Source organism: Xenopus laevis, chromosome 1S, assembly GCF_017654675.1.
Source record: "Xenopus laevis strain J_2021 chromosome 1S, Xenopus_laevis_v10.1, whole genome shotgun sequence".
Taxonomy (NCBI): Eukaryota; Metazoa; Chordata; class Amphibia; order Anura; family Pipidae; genus Xenopus; species Xenopus laevis.
The window spans coordinates 42689047-42715903 of record NC_054372.1 but is presented as its reverse complement, the minus strand read 5'-3'; the positions used below and the strand labels follow the sequence as shown (position 1 = coordinate 42715903).

The 26857-nt window shown below is 38.5% G+C and overlaps 1 protein-coding gene across 1 annotated transcript in view; it reads right to left on the bottom strand.

Moving 5' to 3' along the window:
• pdgfc.S (platelet derived growth factor C S homeolog) overlaps positions 1-26174 on the bottom strand; it is a 189156-nt gene extending 162982 nt beyond the window's left edge. Inside the window, exons 1-2 of the mRNA XM_018243245.2 lie at positions 26098-26174; positions 19198-20283 (exon numbers count right to left, since the gene is read on the bottom strand). Of these exons, the coding sequence (XP_018098734.1) occupies positions 19198-19321 (124 nt within the window). The 5' untranslated portion in view covers positions 19322-20283; positions 26098-26174. The remainder of the gene's footprint in view (positions 1-19197; positions 20284-26097) is intronic.
• Positions 26175-26857: the final 683 nt, after the last annotated feature.

The following is a 26857-nucleotide window of genomic DNA, read 5'->3' as shown; positions in this document are numbered from 1 at the left end:
TGCGGTCTCTTTCCGAGAGGTTGGATGCACAGCAATCTGAGATTCCTGAGGGGCCTGTTTCGTCAGTTACTCCGGGTAATAGAGGTTTTTCCCATGACCCAAAAATCCCCTTTCCTGATAAGTTTAGTGGGGATAGGAGTAAATTTTTTGTTTTTCAAGAGGCATGTAAGTTATACCTCAGTTTTTTCCCTCACAACTTCCCTACTGGTGAGGATGAAGTAAGGTTTGTTATGACCTTACTACAAGGTGACCCACAAGTTTGGGCACTAAGATTACCCCCCTCTGACCCTGCCCGTTTATCCCTAGAAGCATTTTTTTGCTACCATGGCCATGTTATACGATGACCCGGATCGTGCTAGTTCTGCCGATTCCGCTATTTGTAAACTCTGTCAAGGGAGAAGAGTTATTGAGGAGTATTGTACCGAATTCCGCCGCTGGTCAGTTGAGACGGGGTGGAATGATACAGCTCTTCGTAGTCAATTCCGGGTGGGTCTTTCTAGCTCTGTCAAAAATAGCCTGGTTAATTACCCTCCTTCATCCACTTTGGATGACCTCATGAGGTTAGCCATCCAAATTGATAGGAGGCAAAGGGAAAGACGAGCTGAGGGGGATATAGATTTCCCTACTACATGTAATGACAAGTCTCCAACTCCCTCGTTTCCTAACCCTCAGGGGGAACCCATGCAATTGGGGGCTACACGCCTGTCTTCCGAGGAAAGGGACCATAGGCGATCCCTGGGTCTATGCATGTATTGTGGGGATAAGGGGCATTTTCTTAAAAATTGTCCCAAGAGGCCTGGAAATTCTCAAAACCTTTGTGGAGAAGGGAAGCTCCATTTGGGTAGAGAGATTTCCTCTTCCCAATTCGCCTCAAAAAACTTAGTACCTGTAGTTTTATCCTGGCCTGGGGGTTCAGTTACAGTTTCGGCCTTAGTGGATTCGGGGGCTGGGGGAAATTTTTTAGATGCTGCCTTCGCAGAAAGGTATAATATTCCCCTTAATCCCCTCACACCTCCTATGAGGATTTCTGCTATTGATAAAAGCCCACTGGGGTCAGGTTTGGTAACCCAAAAATCCAAAGCATTATCCATGTGTGTGAACAATATGCATTATGAAAAATTAGCTTTTCACATTCTCGATGGTTCCTCATCCCAGTTAATTCTGGGGTTACCATGGCTACAGGTACACAACCCCCACATTGATTGGCTAACTGGGGAGGTTATTCAGTGGGGTTCCAAGTGCCAAGATTCATGTCTAGCTTCCACTCTAATGGTTGCAGTTACTTCCTTAGAGAAACTCCCTTCTGTTGAGCATAGCTCTAAGTCTTGTTCTGGGATACGTAGGTCCCTATCGGCAGTTACATCCGCTCAAGTAAGAGCAGTAGATAAGTCCCATAGGGATGTATCCAAATTTCAGGTTGGGGACTTGGTATGGCTATCCACAGGGAATATTAAGCTTAAAATTCCAGCTCTTAAGCAGGGGCCCAAAGTTATAGGTCTATACCCTATTGTGGAAATTGTGAACCCAACCTCTGTACGCCTTGAGTTACCTGAGATATTTCTGTTATCTAACCTGTTTCATGTTTCTGTGTTAAAACCAGCCATTCAGGTCCACCAACAATCATGTCCTACTCCAGTGTTGGTGAAAAGTCTGGTCAAGTCTGATGCCAAGGTAGACCACCTTAGGAGACAGATCCATCCCAGGTCTCCTGGTAAGCTTGAGGGTCCAGTGGCCCCTCCTAGAGGGGGGGGTAATGTCCACCGCCGCTCCTTCGGCGTGGACGCCTGCTGCGCAGCTCCCTCTTCCTCCTATGCCGGTTCCTCTAGGGCGCGCGTGTGCATTATTTAAAGGCGCAGTCGCGCTGGCGTCATTGGCGCGAATTTCAAATGTATAAAAGGGGAATTTGGCTTTCAGGTTATTGCCCGTTGTTAGGTTCAAATTAGCTTGTTCCTGGGTGCTATTACTTGTGATTCCTGATTTATCTACCGTGTTTGACCCTTGCCTGCCTGATTTACTACGCTGATCTCTCTAATCCTGACCTTTGCCTGTCTGTTAACTCCGAACTCTCCAATCTTGATCCTGCTAGTCTGTGACTATTCTGACATCTCCAATCCTGACCTCTGCCTGTCCATTGACCATTCTACGCTATCTCTATCCTGATTTTGGCCTGTCTGATTATTCTACCTGCTTGTGCTGGCCCGGCCTGCCGGTTCCTGGTGGCTTCCTATCTTCCAGTATCCTTGTAAACAGTCGTGCCCCATTGCCTGCCAGAACTTACACCTTGCACCTCTCGTTAAGTCCAGGTGGCATCTGAGTAAGCTGAGGGCTCCTCCCAAGGCCAAAGGCGGTCACTTAACTAGTGAAGTCGAGCCGAGACCAGGGTGCTTGGTTTCTGTTCTGGTGTAGGGTGCCGACCGTGACAATATTCCTTCGATCAGAAAATTGTTAGGAAGCCTATGGGGACCTTTCTCTGTAATAATAAAACAGTAGCTTGTACTTGATCCCAACTAAGATCTAATTAATCCTTATTGGAAGCAAAACCAGCCTATTGGGTTTATTTGTAGTAGACTTAAGGCATAAAGATCCAAATTATGGAAAGATCCGTTATCCGGCAAACCCCAGGTCCCGAGCATTCTGGATAATAGGTCCCATACCTGTACCACACACCTTCCCCCAAAAGGCCACTCACCCATTGGCTTCATGTGAATGGATCGGTTCTATGACAACTGAAAAAGAATTTTGACACCAAGCCATCAAGAAAAATGAAATTGATAACTCCTTCATATAAGGAAGTGAAAAAGAGAAAAAAATCCCAAAATATACGAATTCTCTATTAATATTATATTCCCTATAAATAAATAGAAATGGGAAAATAATGGAGAATGGTATAATGAACTACCACAAGTATATGTACACAAAAATAAGTACATTATCCCTATATCTTCTCATTTAATGGTTTCTCAAATATCAGATGACTATGGTGTTAATGTTCATTTTAGAAAACTTAGACTCAGTTGAAATAAATGACATATTTCATAAACATTGGTTATGAGTCCAGAAGCCAACCTTCAGAAGTGGTATCAGTTGCCTTGTCTGCACGTGAAAGCTTTCCCTAATGAAATGTTGAGACGTTTCCAAAGACCACCATTAAAGTCTTCAGGGGCCATGGTGATACAGGGTAAACTTTCTGAGAACATTGTTTTATCCACATATGTAAGAAAGTTCATATTTCAAAAGTCAGATTAAATTGGCTCTAAAGTTCAGCAATGAATTCATTGGGGAGGCTTTATTGGTCTACATGGTTGCATGGATTATTTATACATGCACAGGAATTTGAGAGGAATATTTTCTTTAGATATAACATAAATGGTATTAAAAAGTAGTTGTTTCTTTTATTTCATAGAGAGGTAGCAATGGCTACTACACACACACACGCACACACATATTATGCTTGTTGGAGAAGTCCTCCTAGCCACCCTTAAAGGAATTGTTCAGTGTAAAAATAAAAACTTGTTAAATAGATAAAAAAAATTAAATAAAAAAAAATTCAATATAGTTAGTTATCCAAAAAAGGCTGTAATGAGTGGATGACTAACATAATAGCCAGAACACTACTTGCTGCTTTTCAGCTCTCTTGGTTTCCACTGATTGGTTACCAGGCAGTAACCAATCAATGTCTTGAGGGGGTGCACATGGGTCATAACTGTTGCTTTTGAATCTGAGCTGAATGCTGAGGATCAATTGCAAACTCACTGAACAGATATGTACCATGTGGCCCCTCTTAAAGTTGCTGACTTACTCAGAGTTAGAGAGCTGAAAAGCAGAAAGTAGTGTTCTGGCTATTATGTTAGACATCCGTTCACTCCAGTCTTTATACATTACATATTTGGCTAACTAACTATATTAGAAACAATATTTATTTTGCACAAACTATCTATTTAGCCAGTTTTTATTTTTACACTGAACTGTTCCTTTAAAAGCATTAATAGAATCAAACATCACCCGGTGTAGCATAGCGGTTTTATATAAACTGATTGATAATGATTTACAATATATACATCTGCTTTGATATATGAAATCCTTGTTTTCGGTAAAAGCAGCAGATTTATGGACGGCTATTGTCCAATGGTCAATGTACAATGTCTTTGTTACAGCAGATAGATATTAATCTATCCAGACAACTTATTCGATTAAGAAATAAGGCCTTGTACAACGTTAATACTTTTTAATTTAAATTTGTGTTTATGACAACAGTTTGCACAACACATTAGAGAAACCTACTGAGAATAAGGGGAGTCCAGTGTCCTTGTATGTGCCTTGCTGGGTAAACAGTCATAGCCATTGTTTATCGTTATATCGTAAACATAGGTATTGTTACCCATCAAATAGCCCTAATAATACCAGGCAGACAACAGCCTCACAAGCCCAATTTATTTGATTAAGACTTGGCTGAAGAAGCATACAGTTCCTAAAACAATGGCTGAGTATTTGCTGCTTTTTAGAAACAAATTTGCCTATGTCAGCAGTTGGGGTTGGGGGTTTAACAAGACATTTGGGCATAAAAGCACAGCCTTTGCCTTCGGACCCATGAGCGGGTGCCAGGATTTAGATCATCACTTGATTATCAGGAACCTGAGGGTGCTGAACCAAAGGTTGTGGGGCTCCCCGATTGTGCTGATTTGATGCAGAACTGGCTATTCTTGTAATTATCATCATACAAAGCTAAGAAAATGTTTTTAAATTCTACCTTCACTTATGTGTGTGTAAGTTATTGCTCACAAGCAGTTTATCAAAAGGTTTAATTATTGATCCTGTATATTTGTATTAATATTTGTATTAATATTAATTAATACAATTATTATTATTATTGATAAAGGTCCACCCCTTTATTACGCCCGGCATAACTTAACTGCCCTCTTCATAATGAACCACCTTTTCTGCTTCAAATAAAAATTCAGTCCGTCAAGGGTGTTTCAATGCATATTCTAGCCTTTATCCATACTGAAATGTCCTAAAACCACACAAGAGCACATTTGATCCATTTCACTACATTCTTTTATAGTGAATTTACTATTTCAGAAAATCTGTTCCTCATGCTACAGGATTTTACCATCAAACTTTTCTCATGTTATGCAAAAGGCAAATATCTATTAATCTTGCAGTCATACTCAATTATGGATGCATTAAATAAATTAGATATGATGTTTTTAATAAACTGCCAGGCCATTCCATCATATGCTGCTACCAAAACCTTTAGTTAATAACATTTTTATTCAACCCTCAAGCAGTTCACATAGCTGAAAAATGTGATTTGCAAATATTGAGCTTTAAATTGAAACCTGTAGCCTTTGATTTGAAGGCTATGGAAAATGTAGTTCTTTGTCTCTGATGTGGAATTTACAGGTCCCTTTGTCTGGTGTGAGTTCAAATTTCACAGGAGGAAAAAAGGACCATGTGTAACTGAAAATGCTACAAGGGCAAAAAGTAAATGCAGTTAAGGAAGTATATATGAATAGGGCATATTTAGATGAATGTTTAAATCCACTCTAGCACATTGTCCCTCCATAATTATCATTACATCCAGTTGTCAAACTGCTCTATTTGATTTTGACCACTGATCATCGAGTCCCAGAATGTATGTAATTCCTGGGATAAACCACAACTGCCAAAAAAAAATAAACCATACCCTAAAAATGCCCTAAGGCCAACTCATTTACTCTGATGACTATTTAGCTAGCTTTTCAAGATAATACTGATAACATGAGAGCCGAAGTTATCTGGCTTTTCTAAATATTTTCATTTACAACGTACAGTAGGCTGTACTACACTGTAAAGTATATTTAGGAAGCTGGCCATTTCGAAGATTTGGTAGAGCAGTCTGGCTGTTTTCTACCACACTGCTTGACTTTTTTGGTATGTTTTTTCCCTAAGGGTTTAGGAGATTTTAAAAAGGAATTTTAAAAAGATCATAACCATGTATGGCCACATAGTATTATTATTATATTTATTTATAAGGGCCAACAGTTTTGGCTGAATGCAATAGGTGGACTGAAGTGGCTGTATTAGAGACTAGTAGAGACTGAAAGTAATAGGGATCCAGATAGCCTCCGTAAAAACGCAATAAAACTAGAGATGCACCAGATTCACTTCGGATTTGGATGAATCAGAGCCTTTTTCAGCAGAATTTGGATTTGGATGAACTGAATCCAAACTCTTAAAACCATGTGACTTTAGATCACGTGATTAAGGAAATTGAAAATGTTTTATTATTTATTCCATCTCCTTTTGTACGCTAATTATAGGGTTCAGATTCAGTTCAGGATTGGCCTGAAATCGTTGTGAAAGATTTGGTATTTGGCCGAAGCCCTAAATAAAACCATGTAAAATCTCAACATCTAAAATTTCAACCTGATTAAATCATGTAAATTTTACAATACATTTTGGGAGTGAAGTCTTTTGCAGGGTGATCAATGCATCAAATGCATTAATACAGGGTTCAGATGGCTCCATGTTCACTATGCAGCTCTGCTGCAGTAAACACCATCTTCAGACCGGATATGTCTCATATGCAAATTAATTTCACTGCGTCCTGCTGCATCATAAATTCTATTTTATGTTGTACAGGTGTGGGATCCATTATCCAGAAACCCATTATCCAGAAAGCTCCGAATTACGGAATAGCCATCTCCCTTAGACTCCTTTATAATCAAATAATCCAAATATTTTACAATTATTTCCTTTTTCTCTGTAGTAATAAAACAGTACCTTGTACTTGATCTAAACTAAGATAAAATGAATCGTTATTGGAAGCAAAATCAGCCTATTGGGTTTATATAATGTTTACATTATTTTTTAGTAGACTTAATATATGAAAATCCAAATTACAGAAAGATCCATTATGCGGAAAACCCCAGGTCTCGAGCATTCTGGATAACAGGTCCCATACCTGTATTAAAATGTAAAGTGATGTCAGACAGTGGCATCAAAAATGCATGTAGATTATATAAACAGTTGCCATAAAAGAATGAATAGTTCCATTAGGATGATTTGCCAAAATTCAAAATAATTATAACCATTACAAGATATGTAAAATACACACCCAAAGGCAAGACCATCATTCAAGGCTCTCTTCCAAATAAAAAAAATGTAATATCCAACATTAGTGCATTGCTAAGTATTCATTAACAAACATTGTTCTCAAGAACGCGTTTGGCATTTCCTACACGTTCACAAATGGCAATTAAACGTTAGTAATCTGAAAAATAATTGCAAGTGCTGTTCTGATTTTATTTGCTTGGGTTTGTCAGCTCACACAAAGAATAAGTAATGTATGTAAAATGGGCATTAAGGGAGTTATTTATCAAAGTCCAAATGCAAAAACCGTGAAAAATTCATTTTTACTATAAAATCCAAATTTTTATTGGAAAAAAAACCTAGAATTTTTCTGACTGTACTAAACCCCCGAGGGTGTTAAAAGTCAGAATAAAAAAAAACTCCAGCTCAGACCTGTCAAAGTCATGTAGAAGTCAATGGGAGAAGTCCCAAAGATATCCTGGATTTAGTGGTTTTCGGGCAAAAATACGGAAAAATGAGATCACGATTTTATCAAGTTTTGTCACGCACAGGAAATTTTCAGAAAAATTGATTGATAAATAAGTGGAAAAAATGGTGGATTTGGTTGAACTATTTTACCAAAAATTATCAGAAATTTTCAGATTTTGATAAATAATCCCCGAAATGTGTGTGTGTGCAACCCTATATAAACCTATTGGAATTACATAGTTAGTTACATAGTTAAATTGGGTTGAAAAAATACAAAGTCTATCAAGTTCAACCCTTTGAAATAAAACCCAGCATCCATACACACACCCCTCCCTACGTTCGCATAAATTATATATATCCATATCTATACTAACTATAGAGTTTAGTATCACAATAGTCTTTGATATCATGTCTGTAATAAATCATCCATTCTTAAAAGCATTAACAGAATCAGCCATCACAACATCACCCGGCATTATATTCCACAACCTACTGGATTCTCAAAGTTAGCGTGTTTATTATGTAAATGCATTAATATTCTTTTGTGCTGTTGGTGTTTTACGTATGCATATAATACACAAGACCCATAAATATTCTGTAAATGATATACTTATGACACCTTTAGTAATGCCATTAGTTATAATAAGTGCTTAGTGGTTTCATATGTCTCTTGTTTATTATAATAACAATGTACCCCCTGTTATAAAATATAAGGATATTTGAAGTCAACCAGAAGTTCCATGATCATATAAAGGCACAAGGCTGAGGGCCAGGTTATAATCGCCTGATAATTTACAATAATCCGTATATTATTTCTTGTATATAATATACAAGCACCATGAATATCTTGTAAATTATATGCTTAAAAAATGCTTAGAGATTGGTTCTTAGAGCTTCAATTTGTGTTGCAAGTCACTGTAAGTTGTATATCATAATAAATGTTGTACCCCCTGTTGTAAAATATAAGGATATCATACTTACTATTTACTTTTTTTAAACTGCCTATCTGCCAGTTGTATTTTACAATAGGCAGTACATTATAACATATATACACATTCATACTGTATATTTACATATACATATATTTTAGTGACAGATTCATGCACACAGTAGCAAAACTGCTCCTTCATAAGTAAGGCAAAAGTTTAACATGTTCCATATATATGTCCATTTACTTGTGGACAGAACAGTGACAAATCCTTTTTTACATTCCACAGTTGAATGGGTAGCTAAACTTGTGTCAAATGTGACAGATGGCAAAATGTTGAAATCCTGCCAAATCAATCACACAACTCCACTTTAAGTGGACAAAAAGAATGCTTGGATTCGTGTTAATAAAGGTTTTGCTTTTAGTTTCTTTGTAAAAATAAGAATTGATCCAGTTAAAAAAACAATCGCAAAAAGAGAAAATACTCTTCTAGCAGAAGTGACCAGCACACACTTAAAATATATTGCATATAAAAACATTTATGCATGCATTTATTTGGAAAACATTTCAATCATAACTCAGAATTGTATTATATCTAGTATACCTGTAGGTAAATCTAAAAACAACTGGACTTGCTGAGTAATTATTGAAGACGTTTCAGTACTCATCCGGGCAGCTTCTCCAATTGTTTTTAGTTTTACCTATACCATGACCTGGATGAATGAAAATCTTCATAATCATATTAGAGTTTTATTGTACAACACTTTAAGACATTTGTATTGCTGCATAATATGCCTGCACTATATTAATACAAACAAGATTTTTAGTTATACCAAATGCCATTAACAGCCCTGAAAATCGACGTTATAAATCCTTTTATTTACAATTGACCTGAATTTAAAGGGATACTGTTATGGGAAAAACAATTCAACAGGTATCAGTTAATAGTGCTGCTCAAGCAGAATTCTGCACTGAATTCTGTTTCTCAAAATAGAATATTTTATATTTAATTTTGATATCTGGCATGGGGCTAGACATATTGTCAGTTTCCCAGCTGCCCCCAGTCATGTGACTTATGCTCTGATAAACTACAGTCACTCCTTACTGCTGTACTGCAAGTTGGAATGATATCACCCCCTCCCTTCTCCCCCCCCCCAGCAGCCTAAGAAAAGAACAATGGGAAGGTAACCAGATAAGAGCTCCCTAACACAAGATAGCAGCTGCCTGGTAGATCTAAGCTGCCTACACACCAATATTAAAAATTAAAAAAACTGGTTCAAGAATTACATTTTATATTGTAGCGTGAATTATTTGAAGTGTAAACAGTGTAATTTAGTAGTAAAATATGCATCATAAAAATCATGACAGAATCCATTTAAACAACTCTCTACATACATTCTGTTTACTCTATAGGTAGCCTTATACCGCAATTAAAAATACCCTCATTCATAATCATAGAGCGTAGGATTTATTTTTTTATATTTTGGAAGTCTGACATTCTTTCTGTAGTTGCTAGCACCCAGGACCGCCATCAGAAATCGCAGGGCCCCATACGACAAAATCTCCTGGGCCCCCTAGGCTGCACCCACCGCAAGCCCCACCTACAAGTCCACCCACCCCCACAGGTCCGCCCCCCACCACACAGTAAAAAAAACAAAAACAATATTGGTGGCTAGGATTCCCACATGTTAATAAAAAATAAAAAGATATTGGTGGTCAGGGCCCCACATAAAAAAACATTTGTGGCCAGGGCCCCCCCATTAAAAAATATTGGTGGCTAGGACCCCACATGAGAAAAAAATAATTGGTGGCCAAAATTGGTGGCCCCCCACATTATGAGAAAATTAGTGGCCAGGGCCCCTTAAACGTCCATGCCTTCCCGAAGTCAGCAGCTCTCAGAAAGATGGGGGGGCGGCTAATCAAGTAAGTGTGGCGTGGCTGGGCCCCCTACAACTCTCCCCCCTGATGGCTGCCCTGCTAGCACCCCACCCATATTGAGTTAATTGATACTTGAACAAGACATATATAAGTCTGATTGTAGTTTTTCAAAAGGCTGGTGAGAGACAAAAACATTTGTGGACAAAGGGTTTCTGGTCTGATCAAAGGTCTTAAACACAAATCAATGCTAAATAAGCAATCATTTTGGGATTCTGCTTATTATTTCTTCCAGGATGCCCCTACTCTTATTTAGAGGTATAATATGGGCTTTGGTTCTAAACAATATACTTTATACTGTAATAATGTGAATCATTGAGATCAGATGAACTATTTCTTTCTTCTTTGTATTTAAACACAGTCCAATTCCAAAGGAAACCCTAGTTCAGTCTGAGACCTGAGACTGGGGCAGAGCTTCCAGCAGAACAATGACCCTAAACACACAGACAGACCTACACTTGAGTGGTTGTAAACCATAACCATAAATGTCTTAGAATGGTCCAGTCAAAGCCCAAACCTCAGTCTAAGAATCTGCAGTACAACTTGAAAATTATTATCGAGTCCCCGTTCAACCTGACAGAGATGAAGCATTTGTGTCAAGAAGACCGGTCAAAAATTGCAGGATCCAGATTCACAAAGCTGGTATAGATTTACCTCATAAGACTTGCAGCTGTTTTTGGAACCAAAGGTGGTTCAACCAAGTATTGGTAGTATAAAAAGCATTATATGTGGGAAATAATTTTACTCAGTGACAGGAAATTAACAGTGAAAATTTTTTTTTTAGTGGGTTCGAAGGAAAGCAAGGGAAACATATATTTCTGTTTATAAGGATATAATATAAAAGATATTCATGGATCTTGTATATTATATAATTATATAAATGATGACAGCATAGTTATCTTATATTTCAGTTGTGCTGGTTTCTGGTTAGCCTGAGAGTACAAAACTGGATGAAAAATGCTGATCTGCAGCCCCTATGGCATTAGCGTTGGACCATGTGTTCTATTTGAATTACTGCTTTTCAAGGATTTTTCTTAGCAGGAAATTACATAGTGAAGTCCTTAAAGGGCATGTAAAGTCTAAAATAGAATAAGGCTAGAAATGCTGTATTTTGTATACTAAATATAAACATGAACTTACTGCACCACAAGCCTAATCAAACAAATAATTTATGCTTTCAAAGTAGGCTACAGGGGGTCACCATCTTGCAACTTTGTTAAACATCTTTGCAAGACTAAGACTGTGCACATGCTCAGTGTGGTCTGGGCTGCTTAGGGATCGTCATAAACAAAGCTGCTTGAGTTCTGCATGGCTGGGAAGTAAGGTGGGGTCTCCCCCTGCTGTTCATAAGTATGATTGTTTCCCTGCTCAGCAGTTAGGGACCATCTGAAAATTCCTATCCACAGCAGTAAATGAAGGGAGAATTTCATTGCATACAGTCAGGTTTCTTATAAAAAAAGGTACACATTTTTTAATTAAAGTAAATTGGAGATACAGTAGGTTTCTTTTTCATTAAAGAAAGTAAACATGAGGTTTCTTTTTCATTAAAAAAGTAAACATGGGATTTTATTTTTTTGCCTTTACATGCCCTTTAAGATCCACTGATACAGCAAAATATGGTGAGAATTTGTGATGGACATATAGGTTTCTTTGCAGACCCTATTCCTCTAATGCAGTGATCACTTACCAGTGGATCATGAGCAACATGTTGTGCTCTGACCCCATGCGTACTTGTGACCTCATGTGACCCAATGTGAAAAACAGAGTCTCTTGTAGGTTGCAAATCCGAATAGGGGCTACCAAATAGGCAATAACATTCCATATTTTGCACCCCTAGGACCCTCTTGCATGATTATGTTGCTCTCAAACTTATTTTACACTTATAAGTGGCTCACGGGTAGAAAAGTTTGGGGACCCCTGCTCTAAGGGCTTAACACAGGAGAACTTGAATATATTTTGTGGGTCAGACTTTACCAGACCCACAAAATCTAGCAACAGCACAAGATTGTTTGTGATCCTACAATATCTGATACCCACTGTTACAGTATGATTTGTTTATCATTTCCATTATAATTTGGCTGTTGAGCCAATAAAATCTCCCGTGTAGTTCAGTCTTAAGAGTCATTTATAATATATGCTCTGCAGGGGCAGCAGGAGGCTGCACAAATTTTCTCCATGCATTTGTCTGGTAGGGGTGAGGGAAGATTTATATTTTGTATATAAAGCCTAGTTGTTATTTTGTCAGGGTCTGGGGTGCAAGCTCATAGATCAAAGTACACATTGATTTTAGGTTTTGTGCTAGTTAGTCTGACTGCAAGCTCCATGAATCAGTGTCTGATTTATTGTGCTAATGAATATAAGCTGCTGTATGTGTTTGTTTATTTTTTTTATGAGTGCAGTTTTACTGAGTGAGTCTTGTTGTGAATGCTCTGCTAACACTCACTGGTAAATCAGACAGCTGCAACTTTTCAGAATGGGTCATCTGTTCCACTGTGGATAAAAACTGCAGGGCACTTTTACTGAAAGCTATTTAAATATGACATACCTGGGTTAGGATTCTAGAATCAGTGTTTTACTACAAATAGTAAGTATATGAACAATTGCTTTGTATTATATTGATGATTTTATCCCTCAGGGACATTAACATTTGTGTAAGACCTTCAGCCTGAGGCTTCAGCCCAAAGAGTTGTCTGGTATGGTTTTATTGACTACTTCTAAAGCCAACTCTAGTTACCCAAATACCTTTGGCTATGTCATCTAACATACATCCCAGAACATCACTGGTTACATGTAGCACCAACAGGAAACATTTGCGGCTTCTGTGGTGTTCCAAATGCTGTCTTATATTAGTGTATTATCCATAAGCTGACATAATTATATGCAATATAGAGCTAACTATACCATCATGGTGATGTCAAACGGGTCTATTCAATATTTTATTGTAGGTTTCGCTGTATACTCACTGTAATTTACTCAACGTATACCAGCCCATGCAAAGCCTTTAACCACACATATAGAGGTCAATTTATCAAAAGCAGAGTTTTCAGTTTTATTCCACGGTTCGAGAAAAAACCCAGAGAAAAAATGGCTGTTCGATTATACTTAAGAATATTCTTTTGAACCTTGAATTGTTATCCTTTATTCAAGAATAAAACCACGAAAAATCACCAGAAAAAACTTGGCAAGTAAAAGCCGGAGAGGTTCAATAAGAGTCAATGTGAATTGTCTCCAAAAGTTTAATTCTATATTAAAACATTCAAGTTTTTTAGCCTCTTTAGAAAGTGAATGGAACAATGTGATTCTTGCTGGATTGCAACTTTTTTATGAGAAAAAACACTTGCGGGAATATTCTGTTGCAGTTTTTTCTTACTGTAAATAAGCTAGCATTCCAGAAAAAAGGTCCGGTGAATTTTGTCGCAGCTTTGTCTTGGCACTCACATTTTTTATTCTCAACCTCAAAAATAAGTAAATAAGCCTCATAATGTAGAATCCTTGTCTTACAGAAAACAATGAAGAACCTATAAAATAATTATATCCTTATGAAGAATGCCATTATAATCGGTGTTTAATGTCACCTGCGTCATGAGACACTTGACTTACTAATACTTGTATATCATGAGAAATAAAGCACTCTAAAGTGCAGAGATACTAGAAATAATCTTGGAGTTCCTTAACCTGCATACCTGACTCAAGGGGCCAGGTGAATTGATATAGTCCTGGTAACTTCTAATTCCCTTCAATTTTATAATAGTGGTAATGTACATATATGTGTTTTTCGGTACCCTCAAGTCATGATGTTTCATATTTTGAAAGGACCCTATATTGTTTAAAAAATACATGCCCCAAGTATGCTGTATTTTGGATAACAGCTCTTCACTATAAAGGTTATTACATTTATAGAGCACAGTGCTTCCAATCACAGTTCACACATAATTAATATTATACAGATCACTGTTCCAGAACTGTTTTTATATAAGGCTCTGTAGAAATTTCTTAGGGGGTTATTTGTACAAAGTCTATTTTTCAGGACAATTCTAGTTTCTGCTGTTAAATACTAGCATTCCCTATTTTCAGGTATGTAAATGGCACATACCATAGGTCCACATGACAAGAGAAACACAAATGGTCTTTCTTACATAAACTCATCTCAAATCCTTGGCAAACACCAAACCAATATACCTCTATACAATGTTTGTGCACTTGACATGAAAAGGTACAGGTAGCTAGTGAGCATTCAGGCAGTTCACTCACAAGGCCAAATCATGAAGAAGGATTATTAAAGGATGCATGTCCTCTTTGTATCTGTATTTAATCTAGGATATTAAATACCAGCATTCTATTATAAACATTAGCTGAGTGATTTATAGAACTAAATTATTGTTGGCTCAAATAATGTTACGGGAAATGTTCTCCAGCAGGAAACAATGAACTCCCATTTCTATTCAGCTACCATTAACCTCCCTGTTTGTCTGTCCTTGTGTCTATGGTCTTTGATATTAGACAAAGGCAGGAATCCACAGGCTCAGAAAAAGGTAGGGACATCAGGAAATGTAAAATACAGTCAATGATTTGTGATAATAAATATCTGTTGACATACCCCTACTACTTACCTAGTATAATGTTTAATGGTTTCCTTTTTCCACCTACAATAGTTTTAAGTGAGTAAATGCTTAACAAAAAACAAGAAATTGTCTTTTTAACTTGAAATTAACCAACAAACAGTTGTTTTGCACTATGACAACATTTGGGCAAGTCAGCTGAAAGTCATAACTCTGAACAAGTCCCTAGTAACTCTAAAACAAACATGATATTATTAATTAATTTCCTAACTTAGTTAATGGTAAAAACAGGTATGTTCAACAGTATAAAGGGCTGCAACATTAATAAGAAAAAAAAAGTGATATACACTATTGTGTTTACACCTCTTTCCACATAAAATAATAAATCCACCTTTTCTAAATTGTATGTAGGAATCAGGCACCAGATTGATTCTGCATAATTTCAAGAAGATTAAATAACACTTTTTAGAATAGTGGCATTACAAACTTCCAGCCTGTAACCAGATACCTTGGTGACCTCTGAACTTGGCCATAACATAATAGACACAAAAACAGAACCAGGCATTTGGGAAAGTGATGCAATTTCAAGGGGGAAGCATCTCCAAAATTACATGAGCTTAAGTTGTACTAATGAATAGTGTGTACTTTGGTGATTTGTGTTCTTGAAGAGAACAATATTCAATTATTGGTCAAATAGCCTTCAAGAGCTTATCGCTGGACAGTGAAAATCCCATGATCGCACAGATCAACTGAATAATACATTTATTTTAAGATAGAATTCAAGGGGTTTGCATTCTGATTGGTACATCCCAATCTTCCTATTTGCCACTAACCATTTAGATTAAATAAAGTAGTAAAAAAAGTTATATCCAACAAATTCTAGTGACAGTCACCCATTGATATAGTCAGATTGGGGATTGCAAGTCAGACATCCAGTAAATGACTCTGGTTTCTTCAAGGAGGGAAAATGTATGTTGGTACATTACAGCAGTCTATTTCGAAAGCAGGTGTCTCAGCTGACCCCGGTTTATATCCCTTAACCCATACAGGTTATTTATCAGATCTGAAGCTGCATTAACCAGCTATCTAAAAGGGCCCCATTAATATTTGCTTTCAAGTATATAAACTTCATCCTTCATTCTATTTTTAAATTGGCTCTTGGCACACATGTCTATACTTCATATACAGTATATATTTCTCACGCTCTGATATTAGAGAATGAGAAATATACCCCTGAGATATGTAATCCTGCAGAATGAAGTAAATGCACAGTGTGCATGGCTGCACCTCTCAAATTTTATGTATATCTCTTTTCTGCAGTGGCTGAGGTGGAATGTATGGTAGAATAGATAGAAACTCACAGGTATGTCTGTGCAAAAGGCCTACAGCTTGGGTCCATATACTGTATAAATGACAAGTAGAATTCTGCCCATGTTCCACAGTCCAACAAATGGCTGGATGTGGTGAGTGAACTATTGCCATGTCAATCTCTGATTAGCTTGAGCAGAATTATGTGGCATGGTCATCACTGCCGGGTGATGTTGTGATGGCTGATTCAGTTAATGCCTTTAAGAATGGCTTGGATGATTTTTTGGACAGACATAATATCAAAGGCTATTGTGATACTAAGCTCTATAGTTAGTATAGATATGGGTATATAGAATTTATGTGAAAGTAGGGAGGGGTGTGTGTATGGATGCTGGGTTTTCATTTGGAGGGATTGAACTTGATGGACTTTTGTCTTTTTTCAACCCAATTTAACTATGTAACTATGTAACTCATAGATCCCCACACAGTCCTTTGATCTTTCTCCTACCCTCACCTTATGGCTAAGAAAAGTGAATGTGACCCTTATTCCAAAATGGAAATTATATATATATATGACCATGGTTGCAGCAATTCCCCAGCTCCAATTAAATGAATATATACTTAAGCAAACAAAGTAATTCCAAGTTTCATGTTCTTCCTTACCTTGTTTATTTTGGTGACACGTTATTCTTATCATATATTGTTGTGAATTTTTCTTTAATTAAAAAAATCCTCTAATCTGATACTTTTTCCTAATGCACCAATGTGCAACCCCTTTTTCTTTTGTCTTTTGCATATGAGGGTAAAATGCATAACATCCATTAAGCTTCTAAGCTTTTGTTCTTTTTCTGCATTGGACTTACACATCTGCATTACTTTTGACAGCTTGCTACCATTTGCAAGGGCCCACAGCAGCACCATGATGGCTGCATGCACTTGCAAGTATCAAGCCTCCCATGGAAATACAAAGTCAAGGATGTAGCTCAGATCATTCTGCCTGGTGGCACTTGGGAGTTGGACAGCCCATAGACCTGATGTTGGACTACAACCTACATGTTAGCAGGGGCTTCCATTTTCTGTTAACAAAATTCTGCATTGATGCAGAAAATGTAAAATTCTAAAAAATGTGTCTTATATTTAACTACTGAAAGCATATTCTGGGTCAGAACCATTTTTGGACCACTATCCGTGGCTACAACCTGTAAGAAAAACTACCCATCTTTAGGGAACCAAGTATAACTTAGTAGTTAATGTTGAACATTTTGCTGGCTGCTGCCAAGGAACCTGGAGCATGCATTAAACTGAATAGACTGTCTCTGGTTATTTTAATAGACAGCGAGTGTTTTTACAATTTTGGATTTAGTTACCTAAATAACGACAACAAAATAAATGCAGTAATAAAAAAAAAACAAAAAAAAAAGATTAGTCTGCACATCTCCTTAGAATACCACACTCCGGAATTAAAATGTTGCCTTCATACAGTAATGATACCACCCTTGCTAGAAGAACATAACATTTAATAACAGTTTTTTTCTAAGCATGCACTCACAGAAACTTTGATTATCCACAGTAGCAAAGAGGACTTTGGCCCAGCCATGCAGAGCATGATATAGACATGCAGAGCATGATATAGACAAACCCTCTTATAACACTAAAGAAGAGACAAAGGTCATCTTGATCGGTTCCTGTCACAACAAAGCAGGGTTTCCTATTCGTTTGATCAGTTTCTCTTGGCCCTTCACAGCTAAGTCTGATTAAAGACCGATCCCTGTGCTGTTCTTTGATCACAATCTCTGGCAGTCTGCAGGTGCCACATGTCAACACATTAGCAGGCAGCATGGACAGACAATATCAGCCTCCTCTGAAACAAGTACAGTACACATGATAAAGGGCTGGGCTTTTCTGAGCCTGTTATCTGCAGGAGAATTAACCCCTTATACGTTTCCCTTCTTTTAGCTTCTTTATGAATGCTAGAGAAAAGAAAAAAAAAAACTCTAAGTAAACTCTCAAAGGGAAGGTAACAAAAAGCCTATTCATTGGAGCGATTTGTTTCACGTTTAAGTCAACATGATTTACAATTTTTTTAGCTGACATAAATATGGGGAAATTCACATGGCCAGTATGTGTATGCGCCAAATAATACCACAGGCACCACAAGCTATGGGAATGTATGATTCACTGTTTACATACAGACACATTTTAATTCCTAACGTACACTCTCATTTCTAGGTTAAGGCTAAGATTACGCAGTTCACTTGCATTTTGTCCTTGCAGAGAACCCCACAGAAGCTCTAATCAACGGCACTTTCAAAATCGGAATAATGTCAATGCAAAGGAGTTGAGAGGCCAAGCAAATTACACACCCTGGAGCTGCCCTGGCAGAATGAATGGAGGCTTTCTGTAGACATGCCTTAGTTCCTGCCCTTGGGATCTATCATTTGAGAGTTTTCTAAACAATTCAGGTACACTTGAAAGCTAAAAGTAATTCTCATTTCCTATGTGGGATTAGACTGCTTCCAGCGCATAGAGGAACAGGAATCCTTAAAAAAAAAAACACAAACGGATCTAGGTCCACAGGAACAAACATATGGAGAAATTCTAAAATAAAAAGGAAAAGGTTTTTTTTCTTTCTTAATAAAATAAATGTGCCCATTTTGCACTTCACTTTGTGGCACTGCATAATACTCTAAGTTATTCAAGTTGTGGAACTTGCAGGACAACATATCTAGCACAGTGTTTCTATTCTTTACTCCTTGCTGGCTACCCTCCTATACTGACATGGACCAGTTTCAAGCTCTAAGTCATTAGGTCTCTTGGGGCAGACATTGATACCACCAAGAGCTGGCATCCATTCAAAGGCCAGTCCTTGAGAAACAGTGTTCTAGCCAAGTAAGCGATGTGTTAAATAAGCAAATATTGCCTTACCATTTTGCTCCTTGACACTTCCATAGTGAAACTTGCTGCTTAAATTGGAATCAGCTTGTACCCCATGTAGCTGGAAGTCCAGTGCAGTAGTTAGGACTCTGAGGAGTAGCACTAAGAGGATCATTTGGATGAATAGGAGGTAAGCACACACACACACACTAACAGCACTTGAGATTTGCAAATGGCAGTCACCCTTAAAACAGCATGATAACAGCACCCCTCACAAGAAAGTATTGCTCCTGGCTCGGTAACATTGGTAGCACATAATCGCTGGGTAGATCCTTCATAATCCCATTTACAGAGGACCCCCGTATTCCAGTTTCTGTTAAAGCAATGATATTCCTTATGTTTGGCAACAGTTTTAAATCCAGCAGAGATACATAGAAAAAAAACAAACAGTCAGCTTTATATTTTCCGAAGAAATGGGGGTTGAAAGTTGTTTTTAGTGCCAGCACCTGTCAACTTCAAAGTGAAGCAAAAAAAAAAAGGAAAAAGAACAAAGTTTCCAGCTCATAGAAAAACACTTTCCTGGGTAAGCTGTCTTCTCTTGCAAACCTATACTGCTGCATGCAACAACATGAAAAAAAACTTCCAACAATTGATAAAGAAATAGGCAAGATAGCTAAAGTGCTCCAAAGTTTGCCTTTATCCAGAGCAGAGAGAGAACAATGTGTGTCCCCTCAGGACATGGTGGGATAAAAACGTGTCTTCATCCACCTCCCTTTTCTTTTTCTCACCGGCAGTTCCTTTTTTAGGCAGTATCAAAGTCTGCGCTTCACGGCTGTGCTGATTATTTACCTTACTTTTTGGCTATGCCCCAAACTTCCTCACACTGTTTTCCTGCTCAGTGCACTGACCCAGCAGCATGAAAATAAAGAAGCAATGAGCTCCCTGTCTGGCGGCAGGTTCCAGGCAGCAGGCGATCCTCCAGAGCTTAATAGAGTTGTGGGTCACTCATGGGTCTGCTTGCTTTGCTGGTGGGATTCCTTTGCTTCTGAAGTGAATTCAGAAGTGAAAAAGGAAACAATTTCCTTAGCTGGGAGTCTGAGAACTTACTGTGGGTGTCTGTTTAAAGTTTGCTCCTAGCTGCAACAAATAGGAAAGAGTTTAGAGCTGATGAAAGTACTTGACTCCCTCTCCTTCGTCCCCCCTCCCTTCTTCCCCCTTTCATTCCCTCTCACTTTCCTAAACCAGAGTGAATGCAGACTGCCACCTTGTGACTCAACAGGTGGTAGGACAGAGATAGGGGGTCATGGAGATCCCAAATTATGAGATTAACACAACTGTGCTTGCATATAGTATCTATGCCTTAGGGTAGGACTCCACAAGAGTTTTTGTCGCGATCCGATGCGCTGCGACAAAACGCATGCGACAAAACGCATGCGACAAAAATAAGGTAAGTAATTGAATTGTTGCATGGTGTCGCAGCGTTGATCCGGTGCAACACGACTGTCGGATGCAGACGCAGCGTGCAGCGTCTGTATCCGACAGTCGTGTCGCGTCGAATCGAGTCGGATCGCGACAAAATCATTAGTGGAGTCCTACCCTTAATGAAGAAATCTGCCGCATTTTATTAGTCTCTTTCTGGATTTCACGTCTTTTTCAGTGAATGAAAATAACAGTAAGGGGTAGAAATGACTTTTTTTTTCAAAAACCCCAGCTGCAGACCATTAAAACACTTTTATGTTGCAACTTCTTTTCTCATCCCTGGAAAGATTCAAGAAGCTGAACTGTAACTTTCAAGATGTGAGAAACGACACCAGTGATTTTTTATTCCCAATCAATGTTTTATGGACTATTGGTACATAACAGTCAGGTGAATTAACAAGTATAAGTATAGTACAGGTATGGACCTATTATGCAGAATACTTGGGATCTAGGGTTTTCCAGATAAAGGGTCTTTCTGTAATTTGGATCTCCATACAGTCCACTGAAAATGATTTAAACAATTTCATACTAATAAGGATTCAGTGTATCTTAGTTGGGATCAATTACAGGATACTGTTTTATTACAGAGAAAAAGGAAATTTATTTTAACATGTTTAATTATTTGATTAAAATGGAGTCTATAGGAGACAACGTTCCCGTAAATTGTTGCTTTCAGGATAATGGGTCTCTGGATAATGGATCCTATACCTGCATACCTCCCAACATTTTGGAAATAAAAAGAGGGACAAAAAAGTTGCCGCACAAAATATTTGTAATATGTTACAAAAGTATCTTATCAGAACCTTGTGGCTGTTCTGGGCTCTCAGTGAAAAGCCAATTAAGTTAGAAACTTTGTTTCTTTTTCTGGCTCTTCAGTGCAGAGAAAAATGTGACTTTCCAGTACAAACGAGGGACTGTGTTGAGCTGTCGAAAGAGGGACTGTCCCTCTAAAAATGGGACAGTTGGGAGGTATGTACCTGTACAGACATAGATGTAAAAAAAGAAGAAAAGATAAGAGGTGGAGAGGGGGGGGGGTGGTTAACAGGAGTTGGTAGAAAGTAAGGAGGAATAGATAAATAGGGAAGGATAATTCTAGAGAGGAGGTAGTCTCCAGGTGATTTTTAAAGAAATACTGTCATGGGAAAAAAAAAATTTCAAAATGAATCAGTTAATAGTGCTGCTGCAGCAGAATTCTGCACTGAATCCATTTCTCAAAAGAGCAAACAGATTTTTTTATTTTCAATTTTGAAATCCGACATGGGGCTAGACATATTGTCAATTTCCCAGCTGCCCCAAGTCATGTGACTTGTGCTCTGATAAACTTCAATCACACTTTACTGCTGTACTGCAAGTTGGAGTGATATCACCCCCTCCCTCCCCCCCCCCCAGCAGCCAAACAAATGAACAATGGGAAGGTAACCAGATAACAGCTCCCTTACACAAGATAACAGCTGCCTGGTAGATCTAAGAACAACACTCAATAGTAAAAACCCATGTCCCACTGAGACACATTCAGTTACATTGAGAAGGAAAAACAGCAGCTTGCCAGAAAGCATTTCTCTCCTAAAGTGCAGGCACAAGTCACATGACATGGGGCAGCTGGGAAATTGACAAAATGTCTAGCCCCATGTCAGATTTCAAAATTGAATATAAAAAAATCTGTTTGCTCTTTTGAGAAATGGATTTCAGTGCAGAATTCTGCTGGAGCAGCACTATTAACTGATGCGTTTTGAAAAAACCATGTTTTCCGATCACAGGATCCCTTTAACCAAAAAAGGATGCATTACAGTAGCAAAGGTACTTCCTGAATAAAACAAATGTTGATGTTATATGAGTCTTATTGTGGCAAAGGTTAAGCAAGTACAGAAGATCATGCTGCGCCACATGCAGGAGAAAGTAAAGGCATAGGATACCTCTCTATGCGGCAAATTCACTAACCTGCGGAAATTCGCCAGCGACGGCTTTGCTCACATTGTCACATTTCGCCAGGCAAAAATTAGTCAGGACAACGCTAATTCACTAAAATGCGAAGTTGCATCCAGGGCACCGAACGATGGCAAAGTTTCACTAGCGTTGGCTAATTTGCATACGGCGGAAAGTTAAAGTTGAATGGACGTATATGTTGCAGTGAATACATTACATTACACAAGCCTGGGAAACCTTAATAAAATAAAATAAAGTTGTTATATTGCCCTACACATGAGCCCAGTGTATAGTTTATGTGCCATATGTTAGAAAATGTAGGGAGGAAGCCGGGTACCCTAAAATAAATTACGATCTTTTGCAGCCTATCACCCTGGAAAACTGAAAAGTAGCCAGCGGTTTTTGGGTTTTAGAAAAATTTTCAACTATTTTTTGAGGAACTCCTATCTACTCTAATGCACTACTGGTCTGAGGTGGTGAAGGCAAGTCTGGCACAACATTCACGTTCATTAAAATCTTAGTGAATTTGCGTAGTTACGTCCATTCGCCAGAGCGATAATTCGCCTGGCGTTAGAGTGTGATATACACAGTCTATCTCCTTCACTAGCGAATTTACGCCTGCGCCCGTTAGTAAATCGGCAAAGTGCCGAAATGACGTCATGCTGGCGAATTTTCTCTAATGTTAGTCACTTTGCCCTTTAGTGAATTTCCCCCTATGTCTCTAAGAATAGCCTGAGTCCCTTTCCAGACTCTGTTCCCTTACACTTCTGCTTACTACTAACTCCACACTACTGCTCATCAGTGCAACAGATGTGTCTCTTGCTAAGATAGACAGCATTTGGTTGCTAGGTATCTGGGTCAATTGGGGAAACCAACCTTTCACTAGGCATATGTTACTGAACAGGGACCTTTTGGGTCCTTATACATAAAATTAAACAAAAACAGCAGTAAATGTCAAAAAATTAACAAAACTAACAGAAAAAGTATACTGCACACCTACCAGTAAACAATTCTTTGGAAAGAAGGTTACAGAAGGATGTAGGCATAAAGAAAAATGAAGGTGGCGAGTTGGATACAAGGTCAGAATGTGTATTTAAACAAGTTACAAATGGTGCCAGTATTAAATGTATGTTTACAAAAGCAAGAAGCTTAAATGGGAGAGCTTGAGGTACTGGCACGGGGGGGGGATATGATGTAACTGGTATTGCTGAAACATGGTGGAATGAGTCACACGACTGTGTAATGAATATAGAAGTTTATACTTCCCCTCTTTCTGAGGGACAGAGGACATTAACAAAGGAGGAGAGGTATGTCTGTTTGCTAAGCAGAATTTAAAACTCATCATAAAGGAAAAAGTGCTAAAACCTTATGAGTCAAGCTTTTCACATATTGTAAAGAATCCAGCAAATTAATTGTTAGAGTATGCTATAGAACAGGGGTCCCCAACCGCCGGGCCTCAGACATACTTGAACTGAGCCACCGAGCCAAGTCCGAATTTGACGCAATGCGTCTGAATTTGATACGGCATACACAAAATTTGACACCGCACACACCTGACGTCCCCCCCCCCCAGTCCTTGAAAAAAATGAAGGCTTTACACCAGTCCCTGGGGCAAAAAAAAGGTTGGGGCCACTGCTATAGAACCCTTCAAGTTAGCTAAGAAGAATAGGCTTAGTTCCTGTTGCAAATAGATATGGAGTTGAAGCAACAGTACTGGCAGGACAGTTAATGGAAACAAGTTTATAAAATTGTTGCATGACAATTTTATGTTACTGGTTCCCGAGGAGCCAATCAGATATCATGTTATACTGCATCTTATGGTCTTTAATAATCCAGATTGTAAAACAAATTAGGGATGCACTGAATCCATTATTTTGGATTCGGCCGAACCCCCCAATCCTTTGCAGAAGATTCGGCCGAATACCGAACCGAATCCTAATTTGCATATGCAAATTAGGGGTGGGATGAGGAAAACATTTTTTACTTCCTTGTTTTGTGACAAAAAGTCACATAATTTCCCTCCCAACCCTAATCTGCATTTGCAAATTAGGATTCGGTTCGGCCAGGCAGAAGGATTCGGTCTAATCCAAATCCTGCTGAAAAAGGCTGAATCCTGCCCAAATCCCGAATCCTGGATTCGCTGCATCCCTATAACAAATGTGCAAGTTATTGAACCCCCGGGTGATAGTAACCATAATATTATATAATTTAATGTTTGTTGAAATAAGAAAATATACACTGAGGCAACATCAAACTTGTAAAGGTCAGTATTTTAGATTGGGGCTAAAAACACAGAACAGAAATAGTTGTAATTTTAAATGATATTAAATACTGTAATTACTGTTCTCAATATATTCCCTTAAGGAGGAAATGTAAGAGCATTAAGGACCACCCAAGTGACTTAACAGCAGTAAGGAAGTTAAAAGTAACAAAGAGGGAAACATTTGAAAAACTACAAGTCAGAGGGGACATAAAGGACACAATTACTGTTAACACATGTTGTAAAACAGTAACCAAGAAGGCAAGGACAGAACATTAGGAACAGAATGTGGTACAGGCTCAACATTTTTTTTAAGTATATTAATAGTAAAAAGATACAGGTTGCGGGTGTGGCAGCCAAGCCAGTGGCTGACACAGGGTATGGTACTCAAAATGAATGTGAACAAGATACTAGGCTCAGATGGAATATACCCTCGAGTACATAGAGAGCTTAGTTTTATATAGGCCTCTATTTTTGGCTTTCTCAGACTCACTTTCATCTGAGACGGGACCGGACATGGGGTAGGCGACTGAGCAGGTACGTGCCTGGCGCCCCTCCAGCTTTGCGCCCTAGGCACTTGCCTACTCTGCCTACCCCTAGTTCCGGCCCTGCTTAAGCCTGTCTTGGGCAGGTAGTAGAACGTTTTAATCAGTCACCTCTGTTTCAATGCAATGTAATCAGTGGTACTGGTCATGCTATTCTTTAGAGAACATTTTACAAAAAAGCTAGCTTAATGGAATGCAGGGCTGGGCCAAGTCAGGTGGGTGCCCTAGGCAACCCGGCCAGCCACCCCGCTCCTCCCGCGTATGCGCCCCAGATGAACCGCAATTTGTGCATGCGCAGAACGGGGAAAGATAGAGGAAAGAGTTGAGAGTGATGGAGGGGAGGGGTTGCAGGGGAGGAGAGCATCAGAGGGGAAAGGAGCAGCAAGAAGAGGGGAAGGGGGCAGAGGGGAGGGCGCAGAGCTGGGGAGGGGGGAAACCAAAGAGACATGGGAAAACAGACTAGTGGTAGGCAGAAGACAATTTAAGTGGTACCTGCCCAGCGCCCTCCTGCCATTGCGCCCTAAGCTGGTGCCTCTTCTGCCTACCCCTAGTTCTGGCCCTGATGGAATGTTACAAATGACACAATACAAATATATGAAATACACATCCCGTAGTCAAGACTAATGTGCAAATTTCATGCACAGAACATTAAGCACAAGTTTCACCCCCTTGTCCACATGCATAAATGACATACAATTTACCAATGGTGCTTGTAGCTCATGCACACTGGGGCTGGTTACTTACCCAGAACACATTTCAGGTTCAAGCTCAGGAACTTATCAGGAGCACTCAGAACCAGAAAAAGACATTTGTACTGATCTGACAGAACAGGACATAGTCCAAATAAAATAAATGACACAAACAGGATTACATGTTTAATTTTCTCATTACCTTTGTCCTCTAAATCAATTTGGTATTTATTTAAGCTGTTTAGTTGGCGGTGGACTTCCTAAGAAAAAAAAATCTGAATTACAAGTATACTGTCTATTAATTCCTATGGGATTTTTAGAGGCATATTTATTTTTGTCAAATTGGCGCCTTAGTTTCATCTTCATAATTATCCTAGATAATTTTCCTAGATGAGGAAAGGTGCCTTGATGTACAGCACCTTAACATATTTGCAAGCATTCCTTGTTGTTATTACTACCATCATCATTGTTATTATTAATAATAACAACAGTCTACACGTATTTATTAAGTGACAAATATTTTACAGTGCTGTACGATAAATGGATGTATACACAGAGAAGAATGAGAAGAAGTTGCTCAGATGAGTAGTAAAACGTCTTCAATGATTACTCAGCAGGTCCAGTTGTTTTAGAATTACTTATATTAGATATTTATAGTACAATGCTTAGCCCATTACACCTCAAACTTACATAAATAAATAAAACTAAAAAACAACTCCACATTCTAAATCCCAATTGCTTTTTAACCAAATTGAAATTACCTTTTAGAGGGTGGTATTGTCATTGGCGCAGGTATATGATGGGTATTTTGTGGT